This window comes from Phalaenopsis equestris, unplaced genomic scaffold, assembly GCF_001263595.1.
Source record: "Phalaenopsis equestris unplaced genomic scaffold, ASM126359v1 Scaffold000717, whole genome shotgun sequence".
NCBI classification, from domain to species: domain Eukaryota; kingdom Viridiplantae; phylum Streptophyta; class Magnoliopsida; order Asparagales; family Orchidaceae; genus Phalaenopsis; species Phalaenopsis equestris.
In genome coordinates this window covers 342,758-356,776 of record NW_018165157.1, presented here as the reverse complement: position 1 = coordinate 356,776, position 14,019 = coordinate 342,758, and the positions used below count along the sequence as shown (strand labels likewise).

The 14,019-nt window shown below is 36.9% G+C and overlaps 2 protein-coding genes across 4 annotated transcripts in view; one reads left to right on the top strand and one right to left on the bottom strand.

Annotated features, from left to right (window-relative positions):
* LOC110030438 (ATG8-interacting protein 2-like) overlaps positions 1-5,007 on the top strand; it is a 19,187-nt gene extending 14,180 nt beyond the window's left edge. The window contains exon 3 of one of the 3 annotated variants that reach the window (XM_020733152.1): positions 4,615-5,007. In XM_020733152.1, coding sequence (XP_020588811.1) covers positions 4,615-4,710 — 96 coding nt within the window. In that variant the 3' untranslated portion in view covers positions 4,711-5,007. Of the gene's footprint in view, positions 1-4,611 lie in introns of all 3 variants that reach the window. The other 2 variants (XM_020733151.1, XM_020733150.1) reach the window with 2 other exon arrangements.
* Positions 5,008-6,594: 1,587 nt separating this feature from the next.
* LOC110030440 (sec-independent protein translocase protein TATB, chloroplastic) overlaps positions 6,595-14,019 on the bottom strand; it is a 29,126-nt gene continuing 21,701 nt past the window's right edge. The window contains exons 5-7 of the mRNA XM_020733153.1: positions 11,600-11,662; positions 7,073-7,153; positions 6,595-6,936 (exon numbers count right to left, since the gene is read on the bottom strand). Of these exons, the coding sequence (XP_020588812.1) occupies positions 6,881-6,936; positions 7,073-7,153; positions 11,600-11,662 (200 nt within the window). The 3' untranslated portion in view covers positions 6,595-6,880. The remainder of the gene's footprint in view (positions 6,937-7,072; positions 7,154-11,599; positions 11,663-14,019) is intronic.

The window sequence follows — 14,019 nt, the reverse complement described above, 5'->3', positions numbered from 1 at the left end:
CGGGGAAGCAGCGGGAAATCACCAAGGGTAGACGCGGGGTAAAGGGTAAAAGTTATGGAGGAAAGCGGGAGACGCGATGGTAATGCCGCTGCCCGCTTTCACTCCGCTTCCGCCGCCAGAATGCCCGAAGTCGCGAACCAAACAGGTGACTTTCACGAAAAGCTGCGTGTAATAACCGCGCCGCGCCTAAAAAGCGCTCCCAAACAGACCCTTACACACGCACACCCACACACACACCCACACGCACACCCACATACAGACATGCACACAGACACAAGCACACATGCGTGTGCGCTCACACATACACATACATATTTATGCACACACATAAAAGATCAAAATGTTATGGCGGCGCCTAAGGACAATTTAATCTTTATTAGCCCAAGAACAATTTGGTGATTTGTCATTTATTATTGTTTAGTATAAATATGACTAATATGTTTAAGGCTTGGTTTTTGCATGAGATTTTTGTTATGAGTATTAGGGTTAGGGTTTGAGAGCGATTTTCTACCCCTTGAATTTTAGGAATTGGGAGAGATCCTCTACCCGCTCGAATTATAGGTGTTTATCCTTTATTTTATGTGTTGGTAGTATTTTTTTCTTTGGAGAAATAAAATATTTGTTTTGTCATAATCTTTATAGATAATCCTACCAAATGGTATCAGAGCAACAATTATGTGAAGAAACGAGTGGATCTCTACATACAAGATAAGGCGTGAGCATTACGGTTGGTAGCTAGGAAGATCTCGATGTACAGGGACTCGAAACTACCATTAGTCCCCGTTGGATCGGAGTCCGGTCTAACCGCATCTTACAAACACTCCATGACCTAGCCTTGCAAAACTGTCACAATCCAAGGCATTTGAGAGGTCACGGTTGTGGCGCACAATTGTCGCAGTAAGAGCTAGCTTGGAAGGCACGTAAGAGAACGGGATCACATCACTGACACAATTAGAACTCTCGCTGGAATGCCAATGACCCCGATTAAATCGCTGTTAGAGTTCTCTTGGAAGCAACATCAGAGTTGCGACATACAAGGGACATGTGGCATGCGACCCAGTTGCGATCGAGCTAGGTGGAAAGTAGGGCTGTCAATTTGGCTCGTTGTTCGTGAACAGCTCGTGTTCGGCTCGTTAAGCAGCTCGTGTTCGGCTCGTTCTTTAAGCCTAACGAGCCGAACACGAACAAATTTTTAAGCTCGAAATGTAAACGAGTCGAACACGAACAACAGTTTGTTCGCTCAGCTCAAAAAAAAAATTATATAACTTTTTATATAACAATATATTACATATATTATTTATATAATAATATATTATATATATTTATGTCTAAGTTTAAACTATAACACCTCATGTGACAATGCGGTTAGTGTCTTCTTTTGTATAGATTTGATCCAGGTTCTAATCCCACACATTACATCTATTTTTCTCAATTTTAGTTTAACGAGCCAATTTCGAGTCGAACACGAGCCGAACACGAACACAAATATTTAAATCGAGCCGAACACGAACACACAGTTCACGAGCCGATTTCGAACACAAGCTATTTCGAACGAGCCGAACACGAGCCAAGCCTGAGCTCGCTCAAACTCGGCTCGTTTACAGCCCTAGTGGAAAGTGACGATGCGACCTTACAAAACTATCGCGACTTGAGTTAGCTAGGAAGCTAACCGATCACGGCATACAAAATCTCCCTCGCACGCTTTCGTGATCGTGGTGAGGGCTAGCTGAGAAGTCGTCGACAGAATCACTTTCGAATACTCACGATTATGTGACCGCATATCATGATAGAGTCACGATTTGGCTTCATTTGACATGGAAAGCCAACGACAGGCTTACAGTATTCACATTTGTGATCCAAAATCATATAGGAATAATGACAACCAAGTAGATGTTCTGGAGAGTAAATTAGAGAGAGAGCTGATTCATATCAGATATGAAATACATAAGTGTTTCTCATCTATGTAAGAGCGTTTCTCGTCCGTGAGAGACAGTTCGAGCGGAGATTCACGATTTTGGAAGAAATGATGAAGAAAATCACCAAGTTTCATACAAGACCGTCTTCGTCTGTTGTGAGATCGAGCGACGACTCTAGAATAGGCACGAGCAGCAGCAACTAGAGGGATTTGCACGACATCATGGCAGTGTCGTTACTTTAGACAGATCGAGAGCTGCAGTATTGAGCGAAGGAAATGAGAGCGGACTCGAGTAACATACTTAGAAGAATACCGCGACATTTGGACCACTCGAACAAAGGGAAGCAAGCATGATCAAACAAAGGAGTCGGGAATGGATTTGAGCTACAACCTTTGGAGAGAATTGCACGAAATCATGAGGTTTGGAATGAACAACATCAGACAGAATATGATGACATGCAATTTAGAGCTGGAGAGGATCACTTCAAAGAATTGTAGCCTGGGATAAAGAAGCACGACGAGTTGGTCCCCTACAAAGGGCTGCCTCCGATTGCGTTATTGTCTTTTGCTACGGCAGCGGCGGAAGGCGAATGAGACAAATGAAGAAGATTGGAGGAGTTTGTAAGTGGTTGATTTAGACAATACAAAGTAGTTGAGAGGGAGATAAGATGGTGTTGCTTCATGGTGACTTCAATTTATGCAAAATGTTGGTGACGCTGAAGACTAATGAAGACAATTCAGAATGAAGGACTGATATTCCTGATCGAGTTTCATATCATGAAAAACATGGTACGGTTGGCAGAGATTCTGGTAATCAATAAGATACTGGATGAGTTTTGGAGCGACGATATTCTCTGAGATTGACTTGAAGTCAATGTACCATCGTATTCAGATATGATCGAAGGGTGTGCACAAAACAACATGTCAAGACAACGAGAGTCATTACAAGTTCCGATTACATGGAAGGGATTGCAGATGATGATTCCACATGGGAGTCATATGACTTGATCCAACAATAGTTTTTTTCATCGTGATGACAATGTGCCTTTTTGGGAGGGGAGTAATGTTATGTTGGCACGTATGGGCAATTTAGTTTTTATTAGCCTAAGAGTAATGTAGTCATTTGTCATTTATTATTGTTTAGTATAAATATGACTAATATGTTTAGATTTAAGATTATGCATGAGTTTGTTGTTGTGAATCTTAGGATTATGTTTTGGGAGAGATTTCCTAACTCTCGAATTATAGGAGTTGGAAGAGATTGCTTACCTCTCAAATTATAGGTGTTTATCCTTTATTTTATGTGTTCGTAGTTGTATTATTTTTTTTGGAGAAATAAAATATTTGATTTGCTCTAATTTTTACGGAGAATCCTACTAGAAAAGTCTATTGGTAACTAACCTTGTAGAGAATGACAATTTTACTATATTAAATGAGACGCAAGTCAAATAAGGGTTGAGCATGATAAGGGGTAGGATGAAACATAGGACTTATAAAATCAAGGCCAAATCTGTAAATTCACCCAACTCTCTAATATCTCTCAAATTCTTTTAATTTTGCCTTTGAACTAGGTTTGACTTACCTTGTTTCTTTCTCCGGGGAGTCTCCCGGTAAACATTGAACCATTAAAGAGATTCTCTAATCTTGACCTTTGGTCTCTATTAAGTTACGTAGTCTATTTTATGCCCTATAAAGAAACTTTTTATGCTCACAGATTTTTTAAATGGCGTATCGGGCATGTCATTGTGTTTTTTCTTTGCTGCCCTGATTCTTTCCTCATAAAAGGTGATGCTATCTTTAGGTTATACCAATGGAATTAATTTTATAAATAAACTCCAAAATTAAAAACATTGCGAAGCCTACGACGTGGGCAAATGATGCATTCTGTGTTTGTTCTATTTTCTGTTGAATCTCACCCTCATGGCCCAGCGGATTCAATCTTCATGTATGGCTTATATCTTAGTATTTATATACATACCACTCAATTCCTATGTATTTACATCTCTAGCACCTGAACTTTAATTTTTACATTCATGCCACCTTGCATATGCATGAAAAGGTGTATTTAACATTTTTAAAGTTAAAATGGTAGTATTTTTTATGTGATATGAAAGATTTGGGTGGCATGAATATAAAAAGTATAGGTATTAAATATGTAAATGAATAGGAATTGGGTGGTATGTATGTAAATGCCCCTTCCTTGTTATTGATATGTTTTCCCCCCATATTTCAGTATCCTACACATGCTTGTTCTTTTTGAGTCGTTCCATTTCTTTTAAATTATGGATGCTTGGTTGTGCCAGGGTTCTACCTGCCAATTATATCTGCCAGCATTCCTTTCTTTACCATTTTGAAATTCTTTCATTTCCTCACATATTTTAGGGGTTTGTTTGGGAAGATTTACGTACATACCTCTCAATTTCTATGTAGTTACATATCTAACATACAAACTTCAATTTTTACATACATATCACCTTATCCATACATGCAAACGTATCTCACCTTCTAGAAGTTAATAAAGGTGCTGTTTTTTATGTGATATGAAAGATTTGGGTGATATAAATGTAAAAAAGGTAAAGTTTAGATGTTAGATATGTAAATAAATACATAAGAATGGGGTGGTATGCATATAGATGTCTCTCACCCAAAACCTTTTTTTTTTCTTTCCATTTCTTATGAATTTCATATTTTGGCAGAAGAACAGTATTGCTGGACCTGTCAGCCAGTTAAAATTTCTGGCAGGCGGCAACCACCGTTACAAATCAATGAGCGAAGGGCTTCACCCGACCTTCTAAGATTACGCGTAATGGTGGTGGTGGTGATGATGATGACGAAGAAGAAGACGACGACAACGAAGATGATGAAATACCTAAAAGAGGTCCATAATATCACAAAATTGTGAGAGTTCAACTACAGAACTCTGTATATAGTTTGCATCTTAAACCCTTTGTTTATAGTTTGATATTATTGGCTTCCTTCCGAGAACTTGATAACTTTATTGTATTAAATGCTCGTTCATGTATGAGTACTGAATTGTTTTGATCTTGTTGATGCTTATTAACATTATGCCAACTTGTGATTTGGAGTGTTTTTATGGACACTTGTTTTTATCAGCAGTGGGATTATTGCATGGATTTGAAGCCTGTCGCCTTTTATCTATGTTATTTTATTTTATCTTTGTTACATTTGGATCAAACTTATGGAGTGACCCAACAAGTCGATCTGTTAATAAGATGACAGTTGGGAGCTGGATTTCACTGGAAATTTACATATATACCATATAATTCTTATGGATTTATATATATCTAATGCTTAAAATTTAATATTTATATTTATAACATTTTGGTGCTATAAATTTATGCATGAAAAAGGTGTTTTTATCTTTAAGAAGTTAGTAAAAGCGATAATTTGAAATTTGTGTTAGATGTGTAAATAAATAAGGATTGTGTGGTATATATGCAAAAATGTAGAACTTAGAATTACACTAGTCTGAAGTGTGATTTTTGCATCGTCTACTGTCCTCCATTAGTGTGCACTGATGACATTTTATAAGCTGCTGACATTTGGTGTCAGCGAAAATATCGGAATAAGTCTGAGGTTTATTATGAATATTGTCAAAAATGTAAGAACTGACTCCAAACATTTTTTTGGGGGAGACTAAATATTATGACGATGTTTATTTAAATTGGTTGATATTAAATTCACGGTTAATGGCATTAACGTACATACCACCCCATTCTTATGGATTTACACATCTATAACTGGCATTAACATACATGCCACCAAATTCTTCAACATGTACGCATCTTGCACTATCTTTTCTCCTTTTTTTTTATTTTTTTATTTTTATAATACAATTATAACACCCAAATCTTTCGTATTACATAAAAGATTGCATCATTTTAATTTTTAAAAAATGAAATATACCTTTCCATTTATGAGTAAGGTGGTGCAGATATAAAAATTAAAATTTGGGCATACACTATGAAAATAAATAAGAATTTAATGATGTGTAAGTAAATCTTCCTAAATATTAATACTAGTTGTACTAAGCTTAGATGAATGGTTTGACAATAGGCTTTGAGGTAATATTGAATAAAATACTATTGATCAATTTTTTTAAAACACTTAATTTCTATAAAGTCTCTGAAAATTATTTTGCATGTTCATTTTTTGCAAAAACGAATTCTTTTAATTTCACACAAAACAATAAAGGGCACCATTGCGGTGACGGTGTGGTACCACACCGCAGTTTTATCTGTTTGAATAAACTTTATTTTGACAAGTTTTTTTGCAGTTGAAATTTACGTTTTCTCACGGCTAGGTGCGGTGATAACTTTCTAGTTGCGGTCTGACTTAAAAAAAAAATTAATAATTACAACAACTTTTTGAACATCAGATTATTTGTCAGCAGCTTCACAGTTATTTTTTAATAAGTTACAGCTGTCACAAACAAACATAATAAAATCTATTTGCATTAATAAAAGCATTGGGCCTTCTAACAACGGACACTGCCAACAACACAAGCAAACTGTTTCAGCAAGCATTCTCATTTCTCAAAGCATAAACCTCCTAACAATAAAATTCCATATGGGTCCATAACAAATTTAAATAAATAAATAAATAAACAAATAAATAAACAAAATGTAGACATAAAACAAAAATATACAGTAATCACAATAACAGTTACCAACCATCTGAAACATTCTGCAACTTATGCCCAAGAATTCAAGAAAAAATATTTTGTTAAACATATCATTTGAATCAGTAAAAGTTACAATACAGCTAATAGATGTAAACTTCTACAGAAGCTGCCCTCAAGTGGAGCACCTGTCAAATAATCACCCCCATCATCTTAAAATTTCAAAATCGACCCTGAAGGTCTCCTCTTGTGTCCATAATGAGCTATCTTTTCCACATTCAATTATTGGTTTTGCTGGACTTAATTTGCTGATATTGTTTTATCTATTTTGATCCTTCTCCCACATTCTCTGACGAGGACGATGTCTGAGAGTTGATTTCTGGAGCAGCAGGACTTGTGAAGGTGAGGGAGAGGTAACAGCTTCTGAAGTTATTTGTGCCACAAATATATTATAAAATATAGATTTGATGATGGACAGAGGTTAAAAGAGTATTAGGAAGTTAAAAGGAGAAGACCTCGAGGATGCTCTTCAGGCGACTCCGTTGCAGCAAGTGGGGCTTCAGCCGTAGGCTTGCCATCTGAATATATGCTGATACCTGAGTTAACTCAAATCACGACACAAGACACAATTTTATTATTGACTTAAAACAAAATTACAATGAAGTTCGAAATAACAAAAGACAACACACAAAATAAAAGCACAAAATAAAGAATTACAACTAATGACTCAACAAAAAAAAACATAACATGCTTGATGGGGAGAGAGCTAGCGAGGGGAGGCTGAATTGGCGGCTGCTGTGAAGGCCGGAAAGATGGGGGTTGCTGTGGACGTAGGATAACAGGCTGACGATAGTAATGATCTTGAACCACAGCTGGAGAGAAATAGGAACGTTGTTGGAGGCTGGATCAGAGGGTGAGGTGAAAGCCGGAGAGGTGGGGGCTGCTGTGGAAGAAATAGGACAGCAGTTGGGAAGGTTCGCCAATATTTTCGGAGGATAGACAAAGAGCGGGGAAGCACTGACAGCGATGGGGCCGGGACATCAAGGTAGCTGCTATAGGGGTGCTTGCGGGCTGTCGGGAAGGGCATGAAAGGGTTGGACAGCAAGTTGGAAGGGCTGCCGTGGCTGGATGGGAGCAAGAAGGTGGTTGGCAATATTGGAAGAGGGGGTTGTAGTGGCTGGATTCTGAAATGGCAGCAAAGAATCAGGAGTATGGTAAGATAAATGCCTCGTAGGGGTCGAGATACAGCCGGAGCACCACTCTTACCCTTGAAGACGATCCCCACAACGATCGAGTGACAGCTGGAGCACTACCTTGATATTAGATACAACCCTCGAAGGAAAAATACCGAGGCTAAAATTGAAATTTAGATTTCAAAAACAAGACCCCTAACTCTAACCATATCATCCTCTATTCATAATGAGGCTAGGACATTATTTTAGGTAATATTTAAAATAAGAAACATAATAAAATCAGATTTCAAATTTTAGGAATTTTTTTTTTTAAATAAGAAAGGAGAATAAAATAAGACTTTAGATTTTAGAAAAGATTTTTAAAATAAAAAGAAAAAATAAAATTAGATCTCAAAATTTAGGAAAAAAAATAAAAATATTCAGAAATTCTAATTTGGAAAGGCTTATATTAGGAAGGGGCTAAGAAGGAAAGAAGAGAAGGGGAGAGAAGGGAAAGGGAGGAGCGGCAACCCTCCCACCATTGGACCGGTCGGTCCTCCATAGCCCCCGCATCAGTCTCCTCGGGTTGGGGGAGCTTCGACGTTATAGGTCGAAGCTTTTGTGTTGTTGTTAGCCAGCCCTGGATCCCATTGGCGACCATAAGTAGCCCAGTGCTGGCAAACTATGTCTTCTAATGTCACTAGCTTTCCTCCGTTGAGGTTGTCCTTGTTCTTATATGCAAAGAATAGAAAGCCATTCTAAAACTGCCCAAATCCTATCCTTCTCACGAATATGATCTAAACTTGTCCCAAAGCTTTCTTCACCACAAACCAAATAAAATCCAACATTCAGCAAGTTGCAAATGAATTTCCATCCAGTTGGCACCTCAAAAATGTTCACATTTTAGATTAATTGCTACAACATCAAGCGCTGCAGAGTTTGTCATGCTTTTGGCAACACCCTTCAGCTTAGAATAAAAGTAAGGAATGGACAGAACAACGTTAGCAGCGTTGATTGCAACAAAATCAGGCAGTCACAAATAACCTTTTACCAAGTATCATATTATGATCAACATCACCATCAGTAGCTGCACCAAACTCAAGGGGTTCATCTTGCTATTCTGATTTGCGTAATCCCCACCGCACAATCCTTGGCATAAATCAGGTTAGGGTCTGGATGGCCTACACCAAAGTTTTCTTTAGGAGTGCAATTTAACAGAGAGCTTTCTTTTGCACCAAGTTCTTCAACGAAACTGTGTTTGGCATAAGCTCCAGCAACACCATGAAGTGCATTATAACATGAATTGAAATTTGGAGAACGAGAAGCTTTTGGATTGATGAAAAATAAAAAATTGATCCCCATATCGATCTGTTCTGATTTAGCATAATCTGAGCCGGAGATACACCCACCACATAGGTTCTCCTGAGCCAAATCCTGAACAAGTAAATAACTCATATGTTTTTCATCTATAACAAGTTGGGCCTTAGCGAGTTTGAAGATTTGCAATAGTTTGGTTGATGTGTGATTATTATTATCTTTCGGGTCTTTCCTCTAACTCTTGAAGTTTTGGAGAACTGATATCTTCTGTTGTGTTTCAATAACAAAAGCTTCACACTGACCCTTAGTCTCTTCATATGAAACACTGGGGGTTATGGTTGGAATTGTAGCTGCTTGTGATGCTATCAGTTGTTCGTTACTAAGACCATCCATTAAAATTTTAAATTCTGACATCTTCTAGTCTGCATGATTTTCATGTCTCAACCAAAAGTTCTCCTTCTTCTAGGAAAGCAGGAACCACAATCTTATCAAAAGTTGCATGTTCTTTTGATCACATGGAGGAAAGACATTGAATGTATCCACGAACAAGGGGGTTCCACGGAGGAAGACGTCATCAGATGAAAATTCACGTTCAAACTGCTCTTAGTTCCTACAGTGGCTTTACCCAACTTTTCGATGACACACTGGTCGATGAAGACCGCTTCAACATGTCCAAATCCGTGACACTAGCAACATCTTATGGCCATGAAAAACTTGCGGATTGGTTTTGTTGGATAGTAGCAAGGGAGTCGTTTGGTGATACAGTCTCTCCACTTTGAAAGCTAGAGTATACCACTTTTGGAGGTAGTAGTTAGTAGGAACTGATTGTGTTTCTCGCTTCATTTTCATATTTTCTCGTACTTCCTTTCGACTTTCCAGATCACGATCGAGGGTATCCTCCAACTGAATTTCCTCTTCAATATCCATAAGCCTCTGTTGAAGATGGCGGAACTCTCGCCCTATCTCGTCTTGGGTAGGCTCGGGCACAAATCTTCTTGATGACATATTTAGGGTTCAGGATCTGAGGAAGGAAAGAAAGAAGGAACAAAGAACGAAAGTAATACAAAAAAAAAAAGAAAAAAAAACTTGTTGTGGTGGATTGGGTAGTGGTGGATGCTAGAAACTCCAAGATGTGATTAAGGTTGGGCTAACTCTGATACCAAATGATGCAAGAGAACCCAAAATTTGACGAAAAACACAATTTTACTACTGACTTAAAACAAGATTTCAATAAAGACTCGAAATAACGAAAGACAACACACAAAATAAAATTACAAAACAAAGGATTACAACTAATGACTCAACAAAGAAAACACAACACACTTGATAAGGAGGGAATCCTACAAGGGAGGCAGAATTGGCGGCTGCGGTGAAGGCCGGAAAGGTGGGGGCTGCTATGGAAGAAGTAGGACAACAGGTTGGCGATAGAAATAGTGTCAAACTGCAACTGGAGAGAAGCAGGAGCGTTGTTGGAAGTTGGATCAGAGGCTGCTGCAGTGAAGGCCTGAGAGGTGTGGGTTACTGTGGAAGAAGTAGGTTAGTAGTTGGGAAGGTTCGCCGGCACTTTGGGAGGGTGTACAACAATCGGAGAAGCACTGACAGAGATGAGAAAGATCGGGACAACAAGATAGTTGTTGTAGGGGTGCTGACGGGCTGTCGGGAAGGGTCTGAAAGGGTTGGACAACAACTTGGAGGGGCTGCGATGGCTGGACGGTAGCAGGAAGGTGGCTAACAGCAGTGGAAGAGGGGGTTGTAGTGGCTACATTCTGAAATGATAGCAGAGAAACAAAAGTATGGTAAGATAAATGACTCGTCAAGATCGAACTTAACCAGAGCACCACTCGGACCTTTGGAGATGATCACCACCTCGGATAAGGGAACCAAAACAATACCTCAAAGTTGGATCAACATTGGAAAGGGAAAATACCAAGGCTAAAATCTGAATTCCGATATAAAAAATAAGACCGCTAGCTCTAAACACGTCATCTTCTATTTATAATGAGGTTAGGACTTTATTTTAGGCAATACTTAAAATAAGAAAGAAAATAAAATCAAATTTCAGATTTAGGAAAGACTTTTTTAAAATAAGGAGAATAAAATCAGATTTTAGATTTTAGGAAGGGTTTTAAAATAAGAAGAAACAATAAAATCATATATCATAATTTGAAAGAGGAATAAAAATATTCAGAAATTCTGATTTGAAAAGACTTTTATTAGGAAGGTGCTAAGAAGGAAGGAAGGAAAGGGGAGGAGCGGCAACCCCCCTCCCTTTGAGGACCAGTCGATCCACCACATCCCCCGCGTCATATGCTTTGTATTATTTTAATACAATTAACTAACAAATTCAGAAATTAGTGGTATTTAAATGTCCCATTGAAATCTTATTTCAGTTTTGGTCTATGAAAGATGAAAAATATTATGCTTCAATAGTTATAACAACTTTGATGTTATCAACATTACCTTCAATTTGAGTCTAGAAATATATATATCATAAATATAGATTTGACAATGGACAAAGGTTTAAAGAGTAATAGGAAGTTGAAAGAAGAAGACCTTGAGGTTGCTCTTCCAGCAACTCGGTTGCAGTAAGTGGGGCTTCAGCAGTAGGCTTGCCATCTGAATATAGCCTTGTATTATTTTAATATGCTTAAAAAACAAATTCAGAAATTAGTGGTATTTACATGTCCCATTGAAATCTTATTTCAGTTTTGGTTTATGAAAGATGAAAAATATTTTGCTTCAATGGTTATAACGATTTTGATGGTATCAACATTACCTTCAACTTTAGTACTGAAATATATATAAATGATTTTAATCAGTATGAGTTTATTCGAGATTTTGCATCTCTACTTATAGAGTAGAATTTAGATTAAGCTTGGTAACTTCTATCAAAGAAAAGTACTAACTGATATGAAAATATGAACGATATATTACATCTTGCACATATTTATTCACCTAAGAATATGAGACTTTTGCTTTTTGTAGAGGCCTGCAGATCCCAACCTTGTACAATGTTGGATCGCCAGCTTTGCAATCCCATTTATTGCCAAGTTAGCCTCTAAAAATGCTAAAACCCCTTGAACTACAAAAAAGATTTTCTCCATGCCTAACTTGGATTGCCATATTGTGAGAAGTAGATCTCAATAGTTCTTTGATTAGAATATTAGTCAATTGCTTATTCATTCGAACACCCGGGATACATATCATTCCACTGTTTTTGTTTTTTATTTTATTAAATACCAATCGAATTCTATGCATTTGATTTGTCCTATTGGAATTCATTATGTGCGGCGACTATGGCATTTTATCGTCATAGTATAATTTCATAATAACATTTCATCTCATCCCTAATTCATCCTTCATAAATCTAGCTTCAATGCCAAATCTGACGACAATTGATTGCTTCTCCAATTGATTATGTTATCACCCAAAAAAATGTTGTAACTGTAAGAAGCCTTCCGTCTATGAGGGATCTTGCCAAATCAGCATGTATGTATACTTCTAAACTGAATTTCCACTTCTTTGAACAAAATTTCTTTGTCAAGCTACTACTTCGAGGTATTCAAGAGTTTTGAACGTTGAATGTAAATGTGCTTTTTTAGGATAATACATAACTAACTTGGAGCACTTTCAACATATACCATGCTTGATCTTCTGTGAGCAAATTAGATAAGTTTCTCAATCAACCTTTCATACCTCCCTTCATCAGCTCATAAGTTATCGCTTGTTTATCAAAGTTCATGGTAGCAGTCATTCAGAACTTCTATGTGCGAACATCCCATCATAACTATTTTAATTGGTAGATCTAGGATATATTTTTGTTGATAGATGAATATCCCAACATTTGAGTGGACCGTTTCAATTCTAAGAAAATATTTAAGAAGAATTCGGATAATTGATCTTTCACACTTCTTATTCTTTGAGATATGTGTGCAACAAGATATTATCTCAATAAAACTAGACTATTTGTAAAAGACTTCACTCAAATTTATAGAGATGAATATGGAGAAACTTTTGCTTCAACACTATAGAAACTTACATTTTGCCCATGATGGATTTTTTTTAAATATAAGTAAGTATGATCTTTATGACTTTGTTCGATGTTCGATAAAATTTTTAAACCAAGCTTTTGAGGATTGTTTAAGCCTATATAGAGCTTTCTTCAAGTTGAGGACATGTAGAGTGCTAAAATCTTAATTAAAATTTAGTGTTGTCCCATATAGACTTTTTGTTTTAGTTATGTCGGAATACATTTTTTACATCCAATTATTGTAAGGAACAATTGAGATTGGCTGTTGGGGATATAAGAATTTCGATGATATTTACATTTGCAATTGAAGCAAAAGTTTCTCCATATTCATCTCTATAAATTTGAGTGAAATCTTTTACAAATAGTCTAGTTTTATATCTTTTGAGTGATCCATTTTTATTGTATTTGATAATCTAGGTCCACTTAAATCTAATTAAATTTTTTTTTTTTCATTTAACAATCTACAAAGATTTCTCATAATCAATTTTGATATATGTTGGGCAGATCTACTATGAAAGCTATACATTTATTGAGAGGTTTGATGGAGAAGTTCAGAGATAATAAGGAAGATCTACATATGATTTTTATTGATTTAGAAAAACAGTGTTCGAATAGAAGGAGGATTGACCAAATAGTTTCCTATTTCTGTTGGTGTACATCAGGGATCAACTTTAAGCCCATATCATTTTACTTTAGTTATGGATGGTCTTACTGGACACTTACAGGAGGATGTACCTTGATGCTTGCTGATGATATCCCTCTCATGGATAAGAAGAGAGAAAAGGCTCAGGAAAAACTTGAAATATGGAGGTCTACCTTGGAGTCTAAAGGCCTTCATTCGAGTAGGAATAAAACTGAATACATGGAATGTAATTTTAGCAGTAGTAGCTCTAGTAACAAAAATGTAACTATGGGTGACCAAACCAAATTATTAAAAGGTGTG